The sequence below is a fragment of the Euprymna scolopes genome, chromosome 26 (assembly GCF_053919585.1).
Source record: "Euprymna scolopes isolate OS-2025 chromosome 26, ASM5391958v1, whole genome shotgun sequence".
Taxonomy (NCBI): Eukaryota; Metazoa; Mollusca; class Cephalopoda; order Sepiida; family Sepiolidae; genus Euprymna; species Euprymna scolopes.
The window spans coordinates 42,615,588-42,642,281 of record NC_136507.1 but is presented as its reverse complement, the minus strand read 5'-3'; the positions used below and the strand labels follow the sequence as shown (position 1 = coordinate 42,642,281).

General features: G+C 37.5%; 1 protein-coding gene across 5 annotated transcripts in view; it reads right to left on the bottom strand.

The window, feature by feature from the left end:
- The window catches only part of LOC145247995 (annexin A4-like), a 149,913-nt gene that overhangs the window by 4,870 nt on the left and 118,349 nt on the right, over positions 1 to 26,694 (bottom strand). For all 5 annotated transcript variants that reach the window (XM_080109667.1, XM_080109668.1, XM_080109669.1 and 2 more), the window contains 4 exons: positions 19,244 to 19,357; positions 18,398 to 18,488; positions 17,579 to 17,658; positions 10,866 to 11,078 (listed from right to left, as the gene is read on the bottom strand). In XM_080109667.1, coding sequence (XP_079965793.1) covers positions 10,866 to 11,078; positions 17,579 to 17,658; positions 18,398 to 18,488; positions 19,244 to 19,357 — 498 coding nt within the window. The remainder of the gene's footprint in view (positions 1 to 10,865; positions 11,079 to 17,578; positions 17,659 to 18,397; positions 18,489 to 19,243; positions 19,358 to 26,694) is intronic.

The window sequence follows — 26,694 nt, the reverse complement described above, 5'->3', positions numbered from 1 at the left end:
GGGCCACCAAATATGACCTTTCTGGGTCACTGGCATTAGGTGTGAACCCTCAGCGATCCCTAAACAGGGATCTCTTATCACATACGCGTCATGATTGTTTTTCACAGGGAATTTTCTGCAAGTTCTCTCAGCACAGCGGGATCTCGTTGGTTGGTTGGTCAGTGTTGATTTCACCTTCGGGTTGATATGCCGTGTTATGCTGGTTGATTGATTGATTGATTGGTTTTATGGCATATCAACCTATGTGGTCATTTAATGCCGGAGTCCTTTTTTTTTTTTTACTTTTTTTATTGGGAGGGGGGGAATGACTTTTTCAGCCTTTCCTCCCTTTTTTTATAAAATTGAACTAAGAAATTAAATGTTGTATTTATACATGGATGTGTATATTTGGGTGACTTTAAATTTCCTTAAATTTTCTTATATAAATTTACTTTCCTTAGGTATGCTAGAATATTTGCTGGGTTGACCTTTTCAAAAAGGTCTTCCATATTGCTTTCTGTATAATATAATTTTCTAGTTGGGGCAAGGTCATCACACCCAACTAGGATATGTTTTACTGTGAGTGTCTCCTGGCATGGGATGCACTCTGGCACCGATTCTCCATTTAGTATATAAGAATGAGTGAAGTTGGTGTGCCCTATGCGCAGCCGAGTCAGTATCACATCTTCTCGGCGAGATCTCTTGATGTCTGGACATCGTTCCTTAAGTTCAGCTTTGATTGAGTATAATTTGTTGCCCTCTTGCTGACTCCACCGCAGTTGCCATTTTTCCTGTATGTATGCTTTTATCTGGGGTCTAAGATCAGTATGTGGAATCTTAAAATTGTCAGTTGGAAGGTGAGAAGATCTTTTTGCAGCTGTATCTGCCCTGTCATTGCCTTTGATCCCCACATGGCTGGGGATCCAGACAAGAATAATGTTTTTAGTAGTTGAAAGGATATTGATTTTTTCTATTAATTTTGTTGTTAGTGGATTTTCTTGTTTTTGATTTTGTATAGATAATAGGACTGATAGAGAATCTGTGAGAATGATGAAGTTTTTGGTGGTTTCCTCTGAAATTATGTTGAGTGCTAGATCGATAGCTATAGTCTCTGCAGTGAATATAGATGCTTCATTTTGAAGATTTCTCTTCATTGTGGTTTTATGGTACGTTGCTGCACATCCAGTGTGATTGTTGCTTTTAGACCCGTCTGTGTAGATAAAGGTGTAGTCTGAATATTGTAATTTTAAATGTTGAAGTTCGTCGTGGTATTCAATAGGGTTTGTGGTAGATTTGGACTTTTTGTTTAGGTTGAGTTTTATTTCAACTTGTTTCATGGTCCATGGGGGTGTTTTAGGCAGTATGAAGTTGTGAATGCTGGAGATTGGAATTTTCGATTCTTCAATGCTTTCCTTCATTCGGAGCCCGAACGTTTTGATAGTTTTTCTTCTCATGTTAAAGAGTTCTTCATATTTAGGATAGAAGGTACATTGGTATGCAGGGTTGTTTGGGCAAGACTTCAGTTTCAGTAAATATTGAAGGGCTAACTTTTCTCGCCTTAGATCTAGTGGGGGTTCGTGTGCTTCCGTGTATAGACTGTTCACGGGGGAAGTTCTGTATGCTCCTAGGGCCAATCTTAGGCCAGTATGGTGAATAGGGTCTAGGCTTTTTATATATGATGTTCGGGTTGATCCATATATGAAACAACCGTAGTCTAGCTTTGAGCGGACTAGTGCTCTGTAAAGTTTAAGGAGTGTTTCCCTGTCTGCACCCCAATCGGTATGTGCTACCACTCTCAAAAGATTTACAGCTTTGTTACATTTTTTTTTCAGATAGTTTATGTGTGGGATGAATGTTAACTTTTTGTCAAATAAAATCCCTAAGAATTTGTACTGGTCAGTAACGGGTATGGGCATTCCTTCCATGGTTAGGACAGGATCATTATGCATGTTCTTTAGTTTGCAGAAATGCATGCATTTCGTTTTTCTTTTGGAGAATCTAAATCCATTCTCTTCCGTCCATCTCATTACTTTGTTTAAGCACAATTGAAGCTTCCTTTCTATTATAGATATATATCTAGATCTACAGCATATTAGGAAGTCATCCACATATAGGGAGCAATCTACCCCAGGGTTAAGGTTTTTTACAATGTTGTTAATTCGGATACTGAACAGGGTCACTGACAGTATACTCCCTTGAGGTACTCCATTCTCTTGTTCTTTCATGTCCGAGAGAGTTGTGCCAACCTTTATTCTGAACCGTCTATTTTTTAAAAAATTTTCAATAAAAATTGGCATTCTGCCTTTTAGTCCAAGCGCCTTCAGATCCCTTGTAACACCGTACTTCCACACAGTATCGTAGGCTTTTTCCATGTCAAAAAACACTGCTGTTAAATGTTCCTTCCTTACAAAGGCTTCTCTGATGAACGTTTCAAGTCTGACTATGTGGTCTATTGAACTTCGGTTTTTCCTGAATCCTGTTTGAAATTCTGTAATAAGATTCTCTGTTTCCAGGAACCAGATTAGTCTTTTGTTTATAATCCTTTCCATGGTCTTACAAATGCAGCTTGTTAGAGCTATTGGCCTGAAATTCAATGGATCTGAGACGTTACTTGATTGGGATTGGATGTTTGAGTTTTCAGATTTGGGGATTGGTATTATTGTGGCCTCTTTCCAGGTCTCGGGTACATTTCCACTGGACCATATAATATTGAAAATTTCAAGTAGGTATTTCATTGAGGCTTCTGGAAGTTTTTTGAGGATTTCATATGGAATTTCATCGGGCCCTGTAGCTGTATCATGGGATTTGGTTAGCGATTCTTTTAATTCAGGCAAGGTAAGAGGTTGGTTGTATTTTTCAGTATTTTGTGATTTAAATAGAATTTTCTTTTTCTCTTCCTTTTCTCTAATCTTTTTGAATTTCTCTGTTTGTCCGTCACATGATGAAATTTTTGATAAATTATCTGCCAGGTTATTGGAAATGTCTTTTTGATCGGTGTATATTTTGTTGCCTTTAGAGATGTGGGATATTGGTGTACTACTACACTTTCCTTCTATTTTCCTCATCATGTTCCAAACTGTTTTCGCCTTGGTATTCACATTAATTTTGGATATATAATTTCTCCAGGTTGTTCTTTTGGATTCCTTTATGATTCGTCTGGCTTTTGCTCTGTTGTTTTTGAAGAAATCCAGATTTTCGCTTGTTGGATACTTTTCGAATTTTCTCAAGGCAGCTCGTCGAGCTCTGATGGCTTTTCTGCATTCTTTTGTGAACCAAGGTTTGTTGTGTTTGTTGGTTTTGGTTGTTTTCGGTATGGTATTATTTGCTATGTTTGTCAGTGTTTTAATGAAGTAGTTCAAATGGTCATCTTCATCATTCTTTTCGATAATTAATTGGTTTTTGCACTGTTCTTGGAAGTCTTCCCAATCCGCTTTATGTAGGTTCCATTTGGGTGTTTTTTGTTCAGTGCTAGTACTTAGACTTTCCAGGATGATTGGGGAATGATCACTCCCACAGGTGTCATTGTGTACTTTCCAGTCATAGTCCATATATATGGAAGGATCACATAAGGTAAGGTCAATGGCGGTGAAAGTACCTGTTGCTGGGTACATATAGGTGTAGTTTTGATTATTAAGGAGGCATAGATTATTTTTATTTATTATGTTTTCTATTTCTTTTCCTTTTTTATTTGTTTCTTTACTTCCCCATATTACATTGTGACTGTTGAGATCTCCTAGTAGAAAAAAGGGTTTAGGGAGTTGTTTTATTAATTGAGTTATCTCAGTTTCGTTGATTGTATCTTTTGGAGGGATGTATATTGAGCAAAGTGTTATAGTTCTATGTAGAGTCACTGAAACTGCAATTGCTTGCAAGTTTGTGTTTATATTTATTTGTCTTTGAGGGACTTCATTCTTCACAAGTATTGATGTGCCTCCAGAAGCTCTGTCCGTATCTTTATTTATGTAGTTGTAAGATGTGTAGTGTTTTATGTTGATGGTATTATTTTCTTTCAGAAAGGTCTCCTGTAGACAGACAAGTGCTGGGCTCATATTTGTTATTAATAATGTGAGTTCATTTTGGTTTGCTTTTATCCCTCTGATATTCCATTGTAATATTTTGTTCATCATTTGGAATTGTGTTCAACTTCCATCGTCTCCAATCCCTCAAATCTATTTTCTGTCGGAGTCCCTGTTCGAGATATAGATCGGGATCTTTCTTTTCCTGTTTTTGTTTGTTTTTTTTTTTGTCTGGGGGGATTTTTGATTCTTTTCTGGCTTGTGATGTGTTTAATGGTTGTTCGGTTGTTTTTGTAGAAATGGTTTGTGGTTTTGTTTCTTTTTGTGGTTCAGTAGTGTCTTTACTTAATATTATCCTTGGATTGGTTGCAGACATTGCACTATTCATTTTCCTCATTTCTTCTAATAGTTCTTTCATTTCCTTTATTAGTTTGTTTAGGACATCAATTTTCTTGTCAGTTGTATCCGTTACATGTATATGACCATTTTGATTGTTGATTGGATTAGTTTTTTTTGTTGCATCTGCATATGTTTTAGTTTCGATGATTTTCCTGGCCTCTGGGTAGGATATATTCTTTATATGTTTTAGTTTGGTCACTTTTTCTCTTTTCCATATTTCGCAATATCTAGAGCCAGCGCCATGGTTTCCCAGGCAGTTGGCACACTTGAAATCTTTTCTGCAGTCAATGTGTGGGCCACTTTCTCCACATCTTCCACACACTGGTAATCGTGTGCACCGATCTTGATGGTGTCCAAACTTCTGGCACTTGAAGCATTGGCGGGGGTTTGGAATATAAATTTCTATATTTATTTTCATATATCCGACTTTCACTTCTTTGGGTATGGTGAGGGAATCGAAAGTTAGTATATATGTATTGGTATCGATTTTCTCACCGTTTTTTTAATTTGAACTCTGCGAACATCTAACACATTCTGTTTCTGTAAGTTTGTCCGGATTTCCTCCAAGGGACAAAGTGCAAGTTCGTGGCTTTTCACTACTCCTTTGCAGGTATTTAGGGTTGGATGTCTGTAGCATTTGACTTTGATGTTTTCAAATAATTTTAGTTTCAATATTTCTTTAGTTTGTTCTTCGTTATGGGTTTCTATTAGTAGGCTGCCGTTAAATTGTTTTTTAATAGACTTTGGTTTTAGAGTTTTAAGATTTTTTTCAATTTTAAAAGGTGATAGTTTGCTCAAAGGAGTTTCCTCCATTGATTCTATTACTACGAATGTTGAGTTCCTTGGTTTTATCGTCTCTTCGTCAGAGCTACTGATGTCAGAGACATCAGAGTGGGTTCTCTTTAGGTGGTTGGGTGGTTTTTGGGAGGAATAAGCCATATATTTTGTTTTCTTTTTTCGTCATCTTTGTTCCCCACCCACCTCGGAGTCCTATTTGGGAAGAGCCTGGGGGGAAACCCATTCGCCCAGCCTCTACAGGGATACAATGATGATATAACCGACTTTGGTGGTATCATAATGATTATCTGTTCTCTCTTGATATTGCTATGGGATCTGTAGCAATCCTGAGGGGTTTACAGCCTCGTCATCGATATTCACACCTAATCGATTGACCCTCAGCCACCGCTTTCCATCATATATTAGGGAGTAGGGTTATTTGTGGGAGAGGGGGGAGGTGTTGTATTAGTAGTGGGTTTTTGGAATGGGCAATATGTGGTGGGGCTTGGCGTGACTGGCCGATTGGTCGGATCGGGCCTCTCCGACCGCCCGTCTAATCGAAGTAAGGGCCAAAGTAATGTGTTGCGGTGCCTAAACTTCTATGTATCCTGGTTTAGGTTCGCTCAATCACCAGGATCACGTCCTAAGACTTTACGGGTAGCAACCCACGGCTAACTGGTTGCCCCATTGAGGGATTTTTACCCTCTGCAGGGGGACAGTCGGTTTGTTCTCATGCCCTACCGACAGGGCAAAAAAAATAAATAAATAAATAGATAATTTAATAGAATATATTTGTTTTCTTTTTCTTTCTTTTTTTGTTGTTTCTTTTCCTTTTTAAAATCTGTTTCTATTTAACCCATAGTTGGGACCCTAACAGGTACTACCACTCCGGGTCAGGGTGGACCTGGGAGCAATGGCAATTAAGAGGTGGCTCCACACTCCCCAAGCCCGTAAGCTGGACCTCACCATCGGATGTAGTTTAAGGTCATATCCAGGACCGGGAGTAAGGTAGGAAAAAATAAAATAAAAAGGGGGGGGGGAGGAATAGGCTGTTGTTTTTGTTTTTGGTTTTGCAGAACATAATTAAGTTTTACAAAAAAGATCAGAAAACAAAAAAAACGTCAATGTAGGTGCATTTCGTCTCAGGAAGCCACAGGGCAGCCTGATCTGGTAGCACCAGGTGTTATGCTGGAAGTGAATAGATTTTCATGCACACAAAAGAAAGACAAACTCAGATATCTCTATTCTACGAGTTAATTCAAATCAAATTTACAAAATATGATATAAATTTATATACAGTTGTCCAGTAGTTGATTTCTTACAAAACACACTATTGAATCTCAATTAGTCGGAGACATTTTTTCAGTAGCGACGACTCTTCGATTAGCGTTAGATTTGCTCAAAACTCAACTTCAACTCTCTCCAACTGACTGATTTTGGCCCGGGGATGTGCTTATGTAGTGAGGTGATGGGGTAGGATAGGTTGTTCCCTCGATCAATCACCTATCAGTACGTCATCCCGAGAGATTCCTGATTCCCTGCGTGTGTGCTGGTGATTCTGTGAACGCTTGCAGTTTTCGGTTCCCACAACAAGGGAGTTAACCTCCGTGACCCTTTGTTTGAAATTATATTCGTTATGTTCTCAAAACGACATCAAATTGTCACTTTTCCACCAACAATAAAATGTATATGTCAGGGTCACAAAAATAATAATAAAATACACAACTTAACTCTTCTTTCCAGCAAGGTTAACTGCCGCTGCCCAGGCATGCAATAATACTTAACAATTAATACAAGCATAGTTGCACGGCCTTCCTCAGTGTTTCGGAAGTCTTAATCTTCCCCAATGATCTCTATTGATCCAAGTTTTGATAATAGGACCATTGCCAGCACCTTCAAAATGCATCACTGGATTGCCAAAAATAACAGAGACGTGCTCAGGGTGATGAAAACAAAGTTTCTGGCCATGGTTATGGTCTTTGGTGTGGTTTCAAGTGAGGGCCATACTATGCCACCTCACAAAGTTGGCTTGAAAGTCAATACCAAAGTATACCTGGATGTGCTGAAGAGTATGATGATCCTCTGGTGCAATTAGGTGGCCGCTGGCAGACCCTGAGTGTGGCAGCAGGACTCGGTGCCAGCCTACAAGTCCAAAGAGACCCAGGCTTGACTTCAGAAGGAGTGCTACGACACTTTATACCCTTATCTCACTGGCCTCTCTCTTCCCTGAGCCTGCTGAACTACTTTATTTGGTTATACGTTGAGAACATCACTAACATGACCTCCCCAAACCCAGCCTGATTGCCGCCATCCGCCGAGCTCCTGCCGGCACTTTTGGAAACGGAATGCCCCCAGTTCCGGATTTGTATTGAGGCGGTGATTGAGGCTGAAGGTGGCTACATTGAATAGATGTCAGCTCCACTACATAATCAAGTTACCTGAATTGATTTTGTCAGTAAAAGTTTTAAAATAAAGCTGTAGTATTGTTTTCTTTGGGGCAACACTTATATATATATAATCGTGTGTGACACAAAATTACGCCTCATGGATCACCTAAAACACTTTGTAGCTGGGGCTGGCTCAATCTTAATGAGCAAAATATATACTCATATCCAACTTTTGCCAATGACGACGATATATATAATTAGTCTAATATCCCGGCATTAATCAGGAATGTATATTAACTCAAGAGTTTCTTTAGCATACAAATAAATCACTAGTGTGCAAATTAAATAAATCACTAGTGTGCAAATTAAATAAATCACTAGTGTGCAAATTAAATAAATCATTAGTGTGCAAATTAAATAAATCACTAGTGTGCAAATTAAAAATTAATGTTTTTCAGTAACATGAAATCCTTATTTAACCCTCCCACTAACCCTAAGTCCTAGTGGTAAATACTCTTATTCTTTCTCTTTTCATTCAGATGGGTTTTCTCCGTCTTTCTAATCAGTAAAGTAAAAAAAGAAAGAACAAGCATTATTTTAGAATTTGAAGTGTTGAATCAATTCCATATATAAAGTGAAGGTAAAAAAAGATGAAAATGAAATTAGAAAATAAAAGGCAATTTCTTTCATTGTTAAAACCAAAACAGTATTCCATTGTTATTTTAGTGACTAAAAATTCGAATTCAGATGTTTTATTTATCGATTTGTGTGTGTGAGAGAGATAGATTGAGAGCAAGTGACTAAAATAGAAAATTATCAGATGTGTTATTTACAGATCCAAGAGAGAGAGGTAGTGATATTGAGAAAGATAGAGAGAGAGAGAAAGAAATAGAGTAAGACAGGTAGAGAGAATGGGAGAGATGTGGAGAGAGAGTGAGGGAGAGTGCATATTTCCTGTAAATATTTAAATGGTTTTTCTGTATTGCCTTGTTATTCCTATTTTGATCAATAAAGTAGAAATTAATCAGATGTTTTATTAGTAGATATGACAGAGAGAACAGACACACACACATATTATATATATATATATATATATATATATATATATATATATAGGTTAATCATTTACTTGAAACATACTCGGTTTGCATGTATTAATTGTAGTGGATTAAAAAATCTTTCTCATAAATAAAGTTTTTTATAATGAAAAAGATCTTTTTTTATACAAATTTTATAAATTTTGAAAAAAGTCCAAGCTCAATGAATGCTTTTTATTGGGTTCCAGAGCATGCATGCATATTCTCTCTCTCTCTCATATCAAAAGATTGGGAGAGAAAGTTTTTTCATATGGGGAGAGATTAAAATTAATTCTTTCTAAAAGAGAGGCTAGAATTAATCTTTCTAAATTTTCTTACTTAGTCTTAAAATAGTCGATGAACAGACAACCCCTTGTTAAACATGATCCCAAAATAATAGATACTTACATCCAAGTAGCAATATGCTTTGCTTGGGGTGAAACAAAAGTAAACAAATAAAAAAAATAAGGAGTAGCCATCATCATGATGATACAAACAATCATTTCCGATAAGTATTTGATTTCTGTATTGAGTTTTCCAGAGTTTCTTTCCAAGAACTTCCCACCTCCGGAAAATGTTGCGACAAAATTGTTCCCTGATATTAGGTTGGTGCAGCTTCATATAAAAAAAACGACATTATTTTTGCACCAACCTAATACCTACAACATGATCCACCTTAAATTTATTATCAATAAACACTTTTCATAAAAAACATCGTCAAAAGTCATTAATAATTATCCTTGAGTGACTCTTAGCTTTGATAAGTAAGCTCTTCAATAAATAAAAACATTTTTAACCTCCGAGCTGTTGATATGTCGTGAAAGAAACAAAAAAACAAAAAAAACAATGGTTTATTCATGTTATTTGGATTCTTCAGACTACTGTTCTTATCTTGAGTGTTATTTTCACAACATTTCAGTCGATGTAGCCATCGACAATCTTTAGGTGTTCTTGTCAAACTCTGGAATCCACAAAGACCTGTGGCGTAATTGATAAAATTAAGATAGAGTTACACTCTTTTAGAGGTTGAAAGTTCAATCCTTAATGCAGGCAACACACAAAAATACAATTGCATATTACTTAGGACTTCCACCTAGTCATGGCTGATGGAACGAGAGTACGCTACCTCCATGGATTAAATAAAAGGTTCCGTTCAAAATTCTGTGCAGATTCCTGAGTTCAATAGAAAGATTCCCGAGTTTGACAAAATACAAAATGTTGAGAAAATGAAGAAGGTTGGAGATTACACTAGTTGAAACGTAAATTAACACTCAAGGTGAGAACAGTATAGTCCAAAAAATCCAAATAATATGTCTAGAAGTGTAATCCATGTTTAGTTTCATAAAAGTTTCAGATGGTTCGTTGTTTTAAACAAGTCTTGAGAGGTGAATGGTTTGCAGTAGACGGAACAGTTTTCGATGGTTCGTTGTTCTAAACAAGTTTTGAGAGGTGACTTGTTTGCAGTAGACAGTTCCACTGAGCAAAATATTCTTACCATGTCGAGACGGAGAAAAAAAAAAAAACATGTGAAATTGCTCCAGAAAAGGTTTAATATTTATGAAGCAATTCTGGTTTCTGATTGGTTGGTAGCAGAACGTGAATTAATTCGATTCGTCAGTTCCTAGCAAGCATCGTTTATAAATAGAATCGTCCGACTGTGTGGGATCATACCCCATTACAAGTCCAAAATATTGCAACAATATGAATAATCAATCCTCATTTCAAAAATTTAGCTTGGTTATTTTATTTTACAGCATATCAACCCTTTTCGGGTTATTTAATGCCGAATTCAGTAATTTTGGAAAAAGGTTTTATGCTTCAAGTTCTTTATATGTATCTTCAAATATTTATTCATGAAGTTTGGTTTGGTTATTTTGTAGAAGGTTTTATTCTACACTTTCTTTTATCTTCAATCACTAGTTTGTAGTGTTTGGTTTGGTTGTCTTGTAGTGGATTTTGTTGTTTTTATTCTCTGCCCTGCAGAACATGAATAAGTTTTGCAATGAGAGAGGGAAAAGAGTTATAGTATTAATGTTTGGTACATTTTAAGTAAGGAAACCACTCGAGAGTGGGGGAGGGAGAAAGAGAAGAGGAAAAAAGGAGAAAGGTGGGCTGTTGTTTTTGTTTTTGGTTTTGCAGAACATAATTAAGTTTTACAAAAGGGAACAGAAAAACAAAAATTATCAATGTTAGGTGCACAAGAATTCAGAAACCAAACAAGAACGGCTTACCCTTGCATACTCATCAAATGTGGCTTTCATCTGATAATAATTTCGTATGGCCAAAACGGAAAGAATTGTTGATTCGTCCGTGCCAATCTTTTTTGCTCCAGCCTGGTACAGTCTCTGAGCATCATCGCGAGCTTGATCGAGGTTAACCACACTGCCAGGCCCTTCTTTGATGACACGCTCGACTTGTTCGGTTGTCAACTCATTACGGTTACCCTAGAAAGATAAAATAAAATTAATGAACTGAAACATCTGTGTACAACAGATAACAAATTATTATTTTTTTTACATAGGAGTCACCATTAATCAAGACCCGGAGGCAACTCGAGGATAAGGATTAATGAGTGTACAGTCGTCAATTGAACAATATCATAGTAATCGTTAGTAGTGGAAATTTAGTAAATTGGATTATTTAAGGGGATGGCTCATCATGAATTTGTTTACATTGGACTTAAAAATGACGAAATTGTAGTCAGCTGGAAAGCAGGCAAATGGAAGAGAGTTCCACAGGTGTGCAGTTCTAAGAAGGAAGTTTTGCTCATGGAATGTATGTTTAGGTTTAGGCACAGATAAAGAGTGGGGAAAATTATTGATAGTGGTTTCAGCTAGACAAATATTTTTTGTAAAAGTTTAGCGAGGTGGGACCATAGATTGGAGCTAAGACATGCATTTGCCATGAAAATAACGATAAAGCAGAGACAAGCTTGCAACGTCTCTTCTGTGGAAAAGAGGTTGCAGGGAAGAGAAAAGGGCATTCCCCACTAAGCAACAAAGTCTATTTTGAACTCTACAAAGGCAGGATAAGATCTTTCTAGCAGTTCCTGTCCAGATGTGGCAACAAACTCCATCCTTGGACGTACCTGACTCTTATATAAGTAGAAAATTGTATCAGCAGTAAGATACCTACTGGAGCAGAGTATCCATCATTTTTCCAGCAACATATTATATTGAGTATATTTCATTAGTGAGTTACTAAATGAAATCCCAACCATTTAAAAACTAAAAAATAATAGTAGCACTATTAAGCAGAAACTTTTTTATAAACATTTGTAGAGGAACCCTGCGGAAATTCCATGGAGTTTTCTATATCAATCTGTATAAACTATGAGTCATCATAACATTCCTTTTGAAATAATAAATGTTGTCTGGTTCAAAACTATTAAGAAAAAAAATCACTCCTCTTTTTGTAAAAATAATTGTGATTGCCAAATAAATATTCTTTAAACTAACAGGGAGCACTTGACCATGCTTCATTGTAAAATACATTTAAATATATTATAATTCATGCAGTTTTCATATTTATTATTAGAGACAATTCTTTATTGAATATTATATTCTACTTAATATATAGTATTGATTTCAAAAGTTAAAAAAAAAAAAAAATGACTTGGGTGCCATCAGCTAGAATTGAAACCAAAACATTTAGGCTCAGTTGCGTTCCTTGCTGTTTGAGTTATTGATAGATATATAAGAAAGATTTAAAATTAAACCACTTCAGGCGATGAATGAATTTGCGTCTGTGCAGAAGTAATAGAATGATGTCAACAAGTTGAAATTAACATTTTGCATTTCAGTTTAACATTTCTGTATGATTTATTCATTCAGTCGAAGATTTTACTTGTTATAAACCATCCTTGGTGTATGTTTACTATTTTCTGTGAATTTCAGTTTTATGTGACCAATAGTTTAAGAGTTTATTGGTTACATATTTCTTATCTGTAGTAAAGATGACATAAAAGTAATGGTATTTTTATTTTTTGATAGACAACAATTGATAAACAATCTATATATCTATAAAAGTGAAATTGTGTGTGTGTGTGTGTACATTTCCCTACCAAACTACTCCATCAATTTTCAGTCTACAGATTCAAGATTTGACATAAGAGATATTGAGATTTGGGAAAGTTTTTTTTAATCAGTTTTCGGCCAAAAATTTGGCTGTCAAGGAGTCAAAGTTGAATGATTTGACTTTTGAAAACACAACCAAACTCCTCCGCGAATTTTGGGTCTAAACACTTGAAATTTTAAATGTAGGTTACTTGGACATGGATCAAACTTTTTGATTTGAGCCCAAAACAATAAATATTAAGAGGTCAAAATCTGTCTACCAAATTACTCAGCCAATTTTTGGTCTAAACACTTGAAATTTTACATAAAGTGTATTCAGACATAGGGTAAGCTTTTTAATTGGTTTTTGACTGAAAATTTGGCTGCCAAGGTGTCAAAGTTAAAAAAATTTAACCGTTGCAGTCTCTAGCAAATTATTCAGCCAATTTTGGGTCCAAACATTTAAAATTTGACAAAAAGAGTATTCAGACATGCAGCAAGCTTTTTAATTGGTTTTTGACTAAAAATTTGGCTGCCAAGTGATCACAGTAGAACAGTTAACCTTTGCAGATTCTATGGAACTCCTCCGTCAATTTTGGATCTAAACGCTTGAAAGTTTAGATGTAGGTTACCTGGACAAAAGTCAAACTTTTTAATATATACATATGCACATAAACTTATGAACAGTACATAGGGCCCGAGCAAAGCTGGGCTAAACTGCTTGTAATAGAAGAAAAATCATTAAACTTGATTAGTTTCCAGGAGAGCTGTAGAAACATACAAAATTATTGGCTATTGAGGTTTTCTCCAACTAATAGTCTGATTTTCATTATATGTAAAGGATAACAATATTTATGTCAATCTTTTTGTGTATCCAGTTAAAACTCGGAAACTACTAAAAGATACACTTAGAAACCTTACATATTCCAATTCAGTATGACCCTGAGCATGGTAATAAATACTAAAACATTAATTCACTTAGGGCAGCGGTTTTCAACATTTTTTTTACATGTGAACTTTTTCATCATAGATCAGAATACACCCCCCAACCTTGAAAAAAAATGTCCAACTCAAACTGTGCATTCCTACTAATGATAATAACTAATATGAATATAATAGTACTTAATACAAATGCTAATTAAGAGAAAATCCAACATGACTTTTTAGTAGCGATGAATAACACATACTGCTTTTTTTTTTTTGTAATCCTTGGTCTAGTTTGTGTCTTCTAATTTGTGGTGCCTCCTCCCCCCTCCTAAAATCTACTCCCAATTTGTTGTTGAACCGTCCCCTTAAATAATCAAATTCTATCCAGTCTCAACTACTGTTACCAATTCTTACATGGTTGTTTCACTTTTCTGATAAACTTGTTAAACCTAATCCTCTGAAACAACTGCCAATAAATTTCCTCACTCTCTATTTGTGCCCAAACCTAAACAAAAATTCCATTAGCAGAGTTTCTTTTTCTCGAACTGTCCATATGTGGAACACAACACCGTGTATCTGCTTCCCGGCTAACTATAACGTGTTTGTCTTTAAGTCTAATGTGAATAAATTCCAATTGAGTCGTTCATTTAGATAATCTAGCCCTACTCAAGTTCTACCGTGACTGATCTAGTTTCATCATCTACCTAACACTTGAGCAGCTTCCAGATCTTGATCAGTGCTAACCCTACAAGTAAAAAAAAGTCTGATTGAATCATGTCATCTGTGATCTTCCAGAAGGTATTTTAGTAGATTTTACGACAGCTTCAAGTGCTAGACATGTTAATGGTAATTTATTGAGATTGTTGGACTGACTTCCTCATCTTGGTTGTTATAGTCACAACATTTTGGCCGGTTTGCCATCCGGTCTTCATCAGGTGTTTTGTATCGAACTGGGGAACTGTTTGTTAGGAGTCTCGAACCCAACCCTTTATTATTATTATTACGGGGGTACCGTGTTCGGACTCCAACTAAGCTCTGGGACATAGTTGCTGATTCTTTGTTTTGAATGTTACTTTTCACTGCCTTCGTTCAGGATTGACATTCTGCATAGAAATAACCTACTTCAGAATGGGTACTGACCTATATCGACAAGAGGAGGGGCTAGCTATGGGCTCGCCATTATCACCAGTGATGGCGAACATATATATGGAATACTTTGAAGACATGGCCTTAGGTTCAGCTCCCTTAAAGCCAACCATGTGGCTAAGATATGTTGATGACACCTTCATACTCTGGCCCCATCAGGAAGACATCCAGGCTCTTCTAGACCATGTGAACTCATTTAGATCATCGATACAGTTCACAATGGAGAAAGAAAAAGATAACCAACTGGCCTTCCTTGATATACTCATATCACGCACAGAGGATGGGTTTAAGACATCCGTATATCGCAAGCCTACCTTCACCGGACAATACCTTAACTTCAACTCCCATCACCCATACAGTAGCAAACATGGAATCGCACGCTGCCTACAACATCGAGCAGAGACACTAAGTAGCGACACCATTACATACCACCAAGAAATGGTCAGGTTGAAGAATACCCTCCGTTGTAACAACTACTCTGATAGCATACTATCCACCAGACGTGTTAATAGTATAAGAGAGGAGCATGAAACCCAAAAACCACCAATGGTCTGCCTACCATACATACGAGGCATCTCCGAAAAGATTCAGAGAATATGTGCCCCTCTACAACATCAGGACGGTATTCAAGAGCGAGTCAACACTCAGACGACACCTGGTACGAGTGAAGTCCCGCATGGAGGAGAACATGACCAAGAACTGCATATACTCCATCCTATGCAGTTGCAGAAAGGTTTACAAGGGTGAAACATGCCGCCCCCTCAAAGTAAGGGTGGAAGAACACCGAAAAGCGGTAACTAAAGGGGAGACGGAAAAATCGGGTATAGCCAACCATGTCTGGATGGAGAGGGCGGACCATCGCCCCCTATGGGATGAAGTAAAAATAATAAACAGAGAGACCCACTGGAAAGTGAGAAAACTTAAGGAAACTGCTCACATGCTCGGACATAACAACCTACTGAGCAAACCAAGCGTAGAGCTGAATGCAATGTGGACACCTCTAATAGAGAGAGAAAACCTTGAATAACAACATAGGTTTAACATTAACAAAAACCAACTAAGAATTGTCCTAGTACCATATGGCCGAGTGGTCCTAGACGTTGTATCAAAGTTTACAGTTACCCAAATCCTGAACGAAGGCAGTGAAAAGTAACATTCAAACAGAGAATTAGCAACTATGTCCCAGAGCCTAGCTGGAGTCCGAACACGGTACCCCCATAATAATAATAATAATAAAGGGTTGGGTTCGAGACTCCTAACAGATGGTTCGCCAGTTCGATACAAAACACCTGATGAAGGCCGGAGGGCAAAACGGACGAAACGTTGTGACTATAACAACCAAGATGAGGAAGTCAGTCCGACAATCTCAATAAATGAAAACACCTCATCTCAAAAATACAGACAATTACTATGTTAATGGTAATCTCATCAAATGTCCATACTATGATAGTTTTCTTTTAAATATAACAGCACTCCATGGTTTTACCTCATGCAACAGTAAAGGTCTTTGTTCAAGACAGTCTTTGGCCACCTATTTGGATGACTCTTCTCAGTAAATTTCTCTGAAAAGCATATTGATGTTGTTTTCTAATGTTTTGATCAATGCCCACAGTTTCAAATTGAACCTAAAAATGTCTAGAATGTTATAAATACTGTCAACTTCACGTCTCCAATGACATGCTTGATGTTGTTAAGGCAAAATATGTATATTTTCGTCAAGCATTACCTTCACCTCTACATATGTGACACTTGTATTTTTCTTGATACTCTGCTGTTTAAAAAATGATATGCCATAAAACAAAACAAACTAACATGGATGTTACAAAAATCATGATCACTGCTAACATCATAGTCATATTTATTGCTGCATAAAACTCTTGTCAATTTGTGACAGACACACAGACAACATATATCCTTCACTTTTATTGATATAGATGTTTCACATTTCATATATATATTAGTGGATCAATAAGTTTTGTCATTGTGAGTTTCATTATTGAAACAAAATGATGACATTAAAACGTATCAGTTCAAAGATTTTATTAGCATCAGTTTATAGGAAAAATTATATTGTCAAACCGGTTCACTGAAGTTAAGCAATGTTGAGTCTGGTCAGTACTTAGATGAGTGACCATTTAGGAATATAAGGCACTGTAAACAAACACTTCATCCATACATATAAATGGGCACCAATCCTGCTGGAAACATAACTGATGACAGACTAGTATCCTGTCATTGGAATAATTCGGTCCATCAATTATAATTAATGCTATAAGCACCCGTCCCCTGAGCTTTCAAGTTTAGAAATAAAGAGGAAGAGTTTGCGGCATATTTTACATATAGTGGTGGACTGTGTATAAAAGCTATTATATATATATATATTTCAATAAAATAAATAATAACTCCAAGCATGTTGTACATAGAGTGGTGGACTCTGTCTAAAAATTATTGTTTTGTTGCCATAAAACAAAAGAGACCCATTCACATGTAAGATATATATAAATATATACTTTTTACTTGTTTTGCATAAGCATTAATATGTTGCTACACAATCATGAGTATGTTTCAGTCAGCTAGTTACTAGTAACTAGAGACCTCTTCAGACGATGTTGCTTGAAGAGTCTCTACTTACTAGTAACTCGCTGACCAAAACATGCTCATGAATGTGTAGCGACATAGTAATGCTTGTGTAAAACAAGTAAAAAGTATATCTTGCTCTTCTTCAATATTGAGCACTCTTGTATTAACCTTGTTAAAACCTCATTGGTTATTTCACCCCTGTAAAATATTAACATGAAATATATAACTTCACCTACCTGAAGACAAGAAACCAGAAGGCGTTTAAAATGGCCACTTGTATCTGACATGATGTCTTTCTCTAAATCTTTTCCGTAATCTGCAAAATATGTAGGTAATAGTTAAAAAAAATCAAGTAATAAATTTCTAATTATTTATATAATTTTATTTCTCATTTATTTTTTATTATTTGTCGAACCTCTGTCAAAGGGAACATAAACGATAAACCTGAATAGTTACTGTGAATGAGAATTATTGAGGTTAGAGGTTTCAAGAATGACTTCCAACTTTTTCTGCCTGTTGCCATTTTGCTTGTGCTGCACACCAGCATCATGTCACCATCCAATTATCTCCTCCATGACTAAAGCAACCTACCATGTAGCTTTGGGTCATCAATGGTACACATGTCGGCTAAATACTTTCTGTAAATGTTTTACAAAAAAGACTGAAAAAAGAAATGATCATTTTTTTTATTTATACAAACATTTTGACTACATATTTACAAATATTTTTCAGTTCTAGCCAGTAATCAGCTGAGGAAGTTTGGCTAATTTTCTGCTAAAACTGAAACATATTTGCAAATGTGTAGCTAAAATGTTTGTATAAATAAAATATTTTACTATATATATATATATATATAAGAATATTTTCATCAAATACCTGTTCCTATTCTCTATCAAAACTCAAAGCTTTTAGTTGATGTTTCGAAAGAGTTCAGAATGTCTGAACGTCTGAGAGTAACTGAGGGCAGCTCTGATTTCAGACTTCCAGTATGAGTCAGTGGCAAAATGTTGAGGAAGAAAGTAATTTTTTTTAAATGGGAAGAAATTTTTGCTTACGTTGTTTATAATTGCTGACAATTTCATGGATTTCGGAATTGGTTCTTGTACAAAGAATTTCCACAAGAATAGATTCTTTGGTGCCAAGCCCCTGAAAAGCAAAACAAAAAAAAAAACAATCAACTGCATAATAAAAAAAGCAAAAATGAAAATATAAAACTTCTGATCAATGCTATATATATATTAAATATTATTTGGCAACAGTTCTTATCTTGTGTGGCATTTTCACAATGCTTTGGTTGACGTAACATGACGTTGAACTTTTTAAACTATTCTGTTGAACTCTAGAATTTGCACAAAATTGCAAATGGAACTCTTCATTTAATTTACGGGGTGCATGATGTTCTAATTCTATCAACCATGATTGGATAGAAGCCATAAGTAATTACACTTGTAGTTTGAGTGTTGCCCACACTGAGGATTGAACTTTCAACTTCCAGAAGTGTGTAACTGAATTTTACCAAGTACTTTATCCACTATGCGATGGGTCCTTGCAGACAACCTAAAGAAGATTGGTGGTTACATCTACCGAAATGTGAAAATGACACTCAAGATGAGAACAATAGTTCAAATATGAATAATCAATTCTCAACTCAAAAATTCAGAAACGTTATTTATTCGTTGTTTATAAATTAAGTAGAAATAAAAAACTTAAATTTATTTTATTCTTGATTGTTTCACCATGTCTTATTTTCTATTTGAACTTCTCTCATTATTTTATTAGCCAATCAGAATGAACGATTTATTTTGCCCTAATGGTCTGACATTATGTTCATCTGGTTATGAATTAAGAGTGTTAACATCTAAGCATGTTTGAAATGGACAAAATAGATAATTATTACTTACAGAAATGGCATTGTTAATTGACCAAGCATCATAATAAGCTGTTGGCTTAAACAGGGCCATAATGACTTCTTCAAGATGACCACTCAACTCAGACTTCAAGTCATCAATTATATCCTACAAAAAAAAACAAAAAAAAAAAACAACATACATTTATTCAAAATTTGATTGCATTGTATACTTGGAAGATTATAAACATGTATAAATAAAAGGGGCTTTATTTTTAATTATTTATTATTATATATACAGCATAACTATGTTGTTATATCAGTTCCAATTTAATCACAAAAGTTAAGCATGATCATTACAGAATGTGTGACGATTTGGAAATACTAAGCAAATATTGCAAAAAGTAGTTTTACAGCTTATTTGATTCGATGAAAATGTAATTACATTTCTGCATCCTTGTACTCTCTCAGATGAGATGATGAAAATAAATTTGCACAATTGGTACAAACAAATGCAGGTTTTAAAATTCACCGAAATACTGTTGTTATTGTTTTTGTTACTGTTGTTGTTTCGCTGGGGAGCTTTATTATTTCAGACTTCGAATTCTGTTTCTTTTATACTCATTATCCTAATTTATTTTCATTATAATCTTTCAGCTGTAAAATAGATGACACTAAGAAAAAATGTTAAATTTAAAACTGAACAACACTGGCGACATAATTATGTTGACAAACCAGTTCCTATTAAATCACCATGTTGAGCCTGGTCAGTACCAGATAGGTGACTATTCAGAAACACTAGGTGCTGTATGTCATCTCCCACAATTGGGAAATACATGTTGACTGGTTTTTATTTATTATACTGCATTTACCCTAGACGAGGTGAATTGAGTTCCTCTAAAAGAGGAAGTGTCAAGGAAAACTGGTGGATGCATGTGAACTTTTTACTCCCCATAAACTTTGACTTTCAATGGAAGGCAGAATGGCCAGTACTGGGTGAATACAAGAAAAGTGTTATGACCAGTTATTCGATTGTTATAAAACTATATCTGGAGGGATATCAAGCCCTTCTTGTGTGCAAAATCAACTGTCTTGGATAGGATTTATTCGGATTCTGAGAAATTAATCTTTGTGTTATTGATATATAATAGAGAAAGATAGTTTGTTTGAAGTATCGCTGGTAAATAGATATGGAGGTATATAAGAAGGCTATAGCAATGCAGGGAACTGGTTGTTATATTGATGTGACATATAAACAAAAATGGACAAACGAAAGAAGGTCTTATTTGTTTTGTTAATTTTTAACTTTGAGTATCTCTTTTTCAAGATAATCACAATGCAGATCAGTAAATATGACCTTGAACTTACTGTTTGATATAACCAGGATGGTGGAGGTTTTAATATTTCGAGAATATCATCTCTTTTTCAAAACAGTGAGTTCATATTTACTGATTTATATTATGACTACCTTGTAAAATAAATGGATATACAAAGTTAAAAAATAACAAATAAGACCTTCTTTCGTTTGTTCATTTTTGTTCATTCATCACACCAATACAACAACCAGTTCCCTGCATTGCTAGAGCCTTTTTATACTCCTCCATATCTAACAGTTTTCTTAGTCCAAGATTTTATTCATCTTACCAAACATTTGTTTCAAAACAAAACTTCAGCATATTTACTGTTTTGTCCATGGGGGAACAACTGATATTTGTATTTCAATACTGTATATATCCTCTCTGGGCTCATCAGAAAAAACAAAGAGGAAAATGCACGCCTGTGGAATTGTCTTCCGTTTTCCTGCTTTCCGGCTGACTACAATATGGTTGTGTTCAAGTCTAATGTAAATAAGTTCTTGATGAGCCGTTCCATATAAGTTATCAACTTTACCAAATTTTCATTACTAATGATTACTATAATGTCCAATTTCTACTGTACACTCTTTAACCCTTATCCTTGAGTGGCCTCTTGGCCTTGATAATGTGGTGATGCCTATGTAAAAAAAAAAATGCATACGATGTATCCCCACCTCTTAAAAAACAAAAAAAAAAACAAACCCAACTCACCTATTCCATTGGTTTGCCTTCCAGCTGACGACAATGTTGTCGCCTTGAAGTCCAACATAAACAAGTTCTTATTGAACCGTCCTCATAAATAATCTGGTTATACCAAATTCCTACCACAAACGATTACTATGCTACTGTCCTAATGGCTACAATACACATATTAACCCTTATCCTCGAGTGGCCACCGGGCCTTGATATGTGGTAATTGCTTTGTGAAAAAAAAAAAAGAATCTCCAGCTTTGGGAGAGTTTTAGTAATTGCTACTTACTGTGGGTAATTATCTTGTCTTATACATCAGAGGTGCAATTTTTTTTATGTATATGTAAAGATGAATGTAATAATCAAAGAAGAAAGCGCCCCGCGCATGTGTGTGTGTTATGGAGCTATACAACTTACCTTCGGATAGGATCTGAGAAAAAGAGAAATTAAAGATGGCAGCCATGGACTTATAAGGTGTAGTCTCGTGGAGTCTCACGAGATCTCATCTTCCACTGCACACGTATGCAAATGGAATGGGGTCAGTTTTCTAATAAAATGCCTGTTGACAGAGGTGGTGGTGAGAACATGTGCTGAAAGTTGAGAGAGAAAGTTGGCAGTGACGAATTCTAGCAGAACTTTTGCTTATTGTATTTATTTTATTTTGTTTTGCTGTTTACCAGCCCATTTAACTGCAAGCTATTTCGGCGTAATGGAGGACAAGTTCGAGCTTAAATTAATACCAGAATTCGACGGCTCAACCCTGGTATTTGACTGGCTGGAGAAGGTGGAACTGCATTGCCTGTTGTCTAGTATGAAGAGCATTGAATACGTGGTTCCTCTACGTCTGTCCGGGGAGGGGGGGCTTTCGTGGTATATCACCAGCTTAGTCCCGAGGAAAAACAGGATTATGAAAGGATCAAGGCATTTGCTATCGACCCCGCTACTGCTTGGGAGCAATTTGAGGCAAGAACCTTACATCCCGGCGAAACTGTCAACGTTTATTTGGCCGAGCTGACGAAGTTGACAGTGTTGTTTGGTAGGCTGCCTGAGCGGGTCTTGGCATGCAAATTTTTGGCAGGGCTCCCAACTGGAGCAAAGCAACTCCTGGGGGCTAGCTCAAGCATAGCTTCATTGTCCCTTAATGACCTGGTAGACCGGGCCAGGACCATGATGAAGTATACTTATGAGATGAGAGAACCGGTAGTTGCTGCTGCACAGCCTGTATCAAGTGATGATAGACCATCCCAGGGGCCCGGCCTGAGTGGTGAAGTCGTGTGTTATAGGTGCAATGGCCAGGGCCACATAGCGAGGAACTGCCGGCAGCGACTGACAGCTGTTCACTGCTACCAACGTAATGAGACTAGTCATATGGCCCGGGATTGTTTGGGGAAACGGGGTCGGGGACAAGGTTCCAGCGTCGACCTCTTCCCTAAACAAAAATTAGACGAGGCGCTTCCGACCATTCAGGTCTATATCAATGAGACATTGTGCTCAGCACTCCTCGACTCGGGGTGCTCTTGCACCATAGTGAGCGCGGACCTCTGTCGCACTTAGAAGAAGAAGACTACTAGATAAACCATCTTTAGTGGAGTGACGTGGACATGTGGGGTGGGCGCTGTGACCATTCACACTAGAACTGGAAGTTCGGCTAACGTCAAAGCACTGGTAGTACTCGAGAAACCGCTGAGCTTTGACCTGCTTCTAGGCTATGATGCCATCAGAGTCCTAGGTGGTGCTCACATAACACAGACGGGGGGGGGGGGGTACAGCTTCAGGAGAAGGTTCCAGTGTGAGCTGCTTTGAAGATTGATCAGCCAGACTTTATTGTTGAATTTGACCAGCAGCAGAAGGCTTGGACAGCCGCGTGGAAGTGGTCGGAAAACCAGGAGCTAGCTAAACTGCGAAATGAAGTAACGGAGTACTATGTGCCTGACCAAATGAGGCCTGCATACGAAGAGGAACTTCGTGATTGGATTAAGTATGGCTGGTTAATTTCCTTCCCCTATGAGAAACTTAGACCCCCTAGAGGCCTGATTCCGTTGATGATAGTCGTTCAGCACAACAAAGCAAAGTGAGGTCAGTGATGGACTATCGCGAACTGAACATGCATGTTGATGCGTTCACAGTAGATGCTAATGTTTGTGCCAGCAAGCTACGAGAGTGGCGTCAGCAGTGTTCCAATGTGTCCCTGCTGGATCTAAGAAAAGCATACCTTCAGGTCTGAATCAGTGAAACAATGTGGCCATTTCAGACGGTGGTGTTTGCTGGCAGGAGGTACTGTCTTACCAGACTAGGCTTCGGGCTGAAAGCGGCACCCCAAATAATGAAGACCATCATTAATGCTGTGTTGTCACAGGAAGAAACAATAAAAGATGGGATGTCGGCATAGCTTGATGACATATATGTGAATGAAAACATTGTGTCATCATCACGTGTAAGGTTCAAACTGGCTGAGTTTGGTTTGACGTGCAAAGACTCAGAATGTTTGGAGAATGGCGTCCATGTCTTGGGCCTGAACATTCGACAGGAGCGAGGAACTTTGAAATGGAGGCATGGCACTGTAGTTCCTGAAGTGCCCGATGTCTTCACAAGCTGAGCAGTATTCTCCCAGTGTGGAAAACTTGTGGAGCACCTACCAGTGTGTAGATGGACTTGTGTGGCAACAGGCATCATAAAAAGGAGGGCAAGTGCAGTCACGAAAGGCTGGGATGATGAAACAGCCGATGATCTGTTGGTTTGCATGGTGAAGGAGATCATCACAAAGGTAAAGCAGGATGACCCCGCCAAAGGACACTGGTGCGTGCAGGGAGACAAACTGAATGTGTGGGTGGATGCAGGCTCTCTAGCAATTGGTGTGCTGTTGGAGAAGAATGGGGCTGCGATTGAAGACGCCTGCTGGTTGCGATCGGCGAATGACGCTGCTTATATCAACCTGGCAGAGCTCGATGCGGTGATAAAAGGTATCAATCTAGCACTCCAGTGGAAAGTCAGGAAATTACGCATACACACGGATTCGCTATGAGTGTACCACTGGATATCAGATACACTGAAAGGCAAGACCAGGGTGTGCACTAAAGCAGTCAGCGAGATGCTGATCAGACGGAGGTTGGAAACCGTAAAAAAGGTAGTAACAGAGTACAACCTGTCTGTGGTTACAGTACTGGTCACTTCAAATTGCAACCTTGCTGATAGGCTCACTCGGATGCCACAGAGATGGTATGACACCATGAAGAAGAAAGCCGAGCCAGTACCACTATGTGCCGCCTCTATTGAGGTGGAGGATGAAATCAGAAAGATACACCACCTCAGTGGACACCCCGGAGTGAGACGGACATGTTATTTTGTGCAGTTGTCCAATCCGTCGGTGTCCAAAAGTGGAGTGAAAGCGGTAGTCAAGGAGTGCCAAACATGCCAGTCAATTGACCCCACCCAGGCAAGATGGTGGAAAGGTCAGCTGGGAGTAGACACGACTTGGAGCCGACTGGGTATGGACATAACCCACTACAGCAGCCAGCACTTCCTCACCCTGATCGATTGTAGACTGACAAGGTTTGCGATCTGGCACCCATTAATAAGACAGGATTCCTCCAGTGTAATCCGTGAATTGGAGTCCATATTTTATGAAATGGGACCGCCTGAAGAGATCCTCACAGACAATGACATGGCTTTCTGCAGTGGGGAGTTCAGATGTTTCATAGACAAGTGGGGAATCCAGCTCAGACACAGATGTGCATATATACCGAGTGGCAATGGCATAGCAGAGCAGTGCCATCGAAGCGTGAAGAGGATCGTGACAAGAAAACAATGCACAATCGCAGAGGCGGTCTATAGATATGATGCAACACTAAAGGATGGCATGACTGCTGCAAGTGCACCCACCAATGCTATTCATTGCTATCGAGTGCGCATCAAGGACACTGATGCCCGTCTGCCTGATCTGCAAGAAACCTGAGGGTCATGTGAGTTAGGGGACACTTTCTGGGTGAACCCTCCAAATAATCGATGCACCAACAGCTTTGAAAGAGGGCGAATCACTGGTATCATCAATCAGTAAGTCGTGCTAGTGGATGGTACCCCACGCTACGTGGAGGATAGCCGGCCTTCCCTAAATACGAACCAGTTGGCAAATAGCAGTAATGGTGAATCATCCAATGATGACCTGTGGATCCGACCTATTCCCCGTGATAGTACAACTGCGAACTTCAATGCTGACGCCGATAGTTCCAGCATCTCTTTTGAGGGCTCCGATGAGGATGAAGAAGTCCAGCTTGATGGTATGACTGTACGTCCAATGGTTCCAACACCTCTTCTGAGAGCTCCAATGAAGATGAAGTAGTCCAGCCAATCCCCCTTTGTAGGAGACCAGTGGGGAATGTAGAGTTAAATCTAATAATCAAAGAAGAAAGCGCCTGCGTGTGTGTGTTACCTTACCTTCGATCTGAGAAAAAGAGAAATTAAAGATGGCAGTCATGAATTCATAAGGTGTGGTCTCGTGGAATCTCTCGAGATCTCATCTTCCACTGCACACATATGCAAATGGAATGGGGTCAGTTTTCTAATAAAATTCCTGTTAGCAAAGGTGGTTGGCAGAACACATGCTGGAAGTTGAGAGAGACGGTTGGCAGTGATGAATTCTAGCTGAACTTTTGCTTATTGTATTTGTTTTATTTTGTTTTGCCGTTTACCAGCCCATTTAACTGCAGTATGCTTTATTGTTATATCTTAACAATCATGGAGTTTTAAATTTAAAAAGATTGGTAAACATAAAGAATATAAAATATATGCAAAGACATACATTTTTATATATATATATATATATATATATATATATATATATATATAACAATAATAACTAACAATTTGGCTTATCACAAAGTAACAAACATACAGCATAATCACGTCAACACACCGGTTCCCATTATATCATCGAAGTTAAGCAACGTTGAGCCTAGCCAATACTAAAATGGGTGACCATTTGGTAATATCAGGTGCCATATGTGCTCGGAGCCTGGAGAAAGACAGATGCCACCAGGTTATTCTTGCCCAAAACATGCTGCATGAAATAATGCAGCACTCCCACAACCCCAGAGGGTTAAGAGACATGTTCAAAGTAACATAGAACAGTTACAATCAGAAGTGTATTAATAAGAAATGTATTCAAATATATAAAAACTTTTAATTATACAATTCTGACAATTGGATGTTTCATGAAACCGCAGTAAAGTGTTAAGTCAAGTCAAATTTATTATTTATTGTTATAAAGTTTTATCTGAGAGTTTATTTTTTTTAACTTTTTTTTTTTTATCAAGGCCCGGAAGCCACTCAGTTGGCGTGGGTTATTGCATGTACAGTACGTTAGTGTGGGGATTTAATAAAAATGTCTACTTAAGGGGGCGGTTTATCAGGAAATTGTTTACATTGGACTTGAAGACATCCAGGTTGTAGTCAGGTGGGAAGCAGG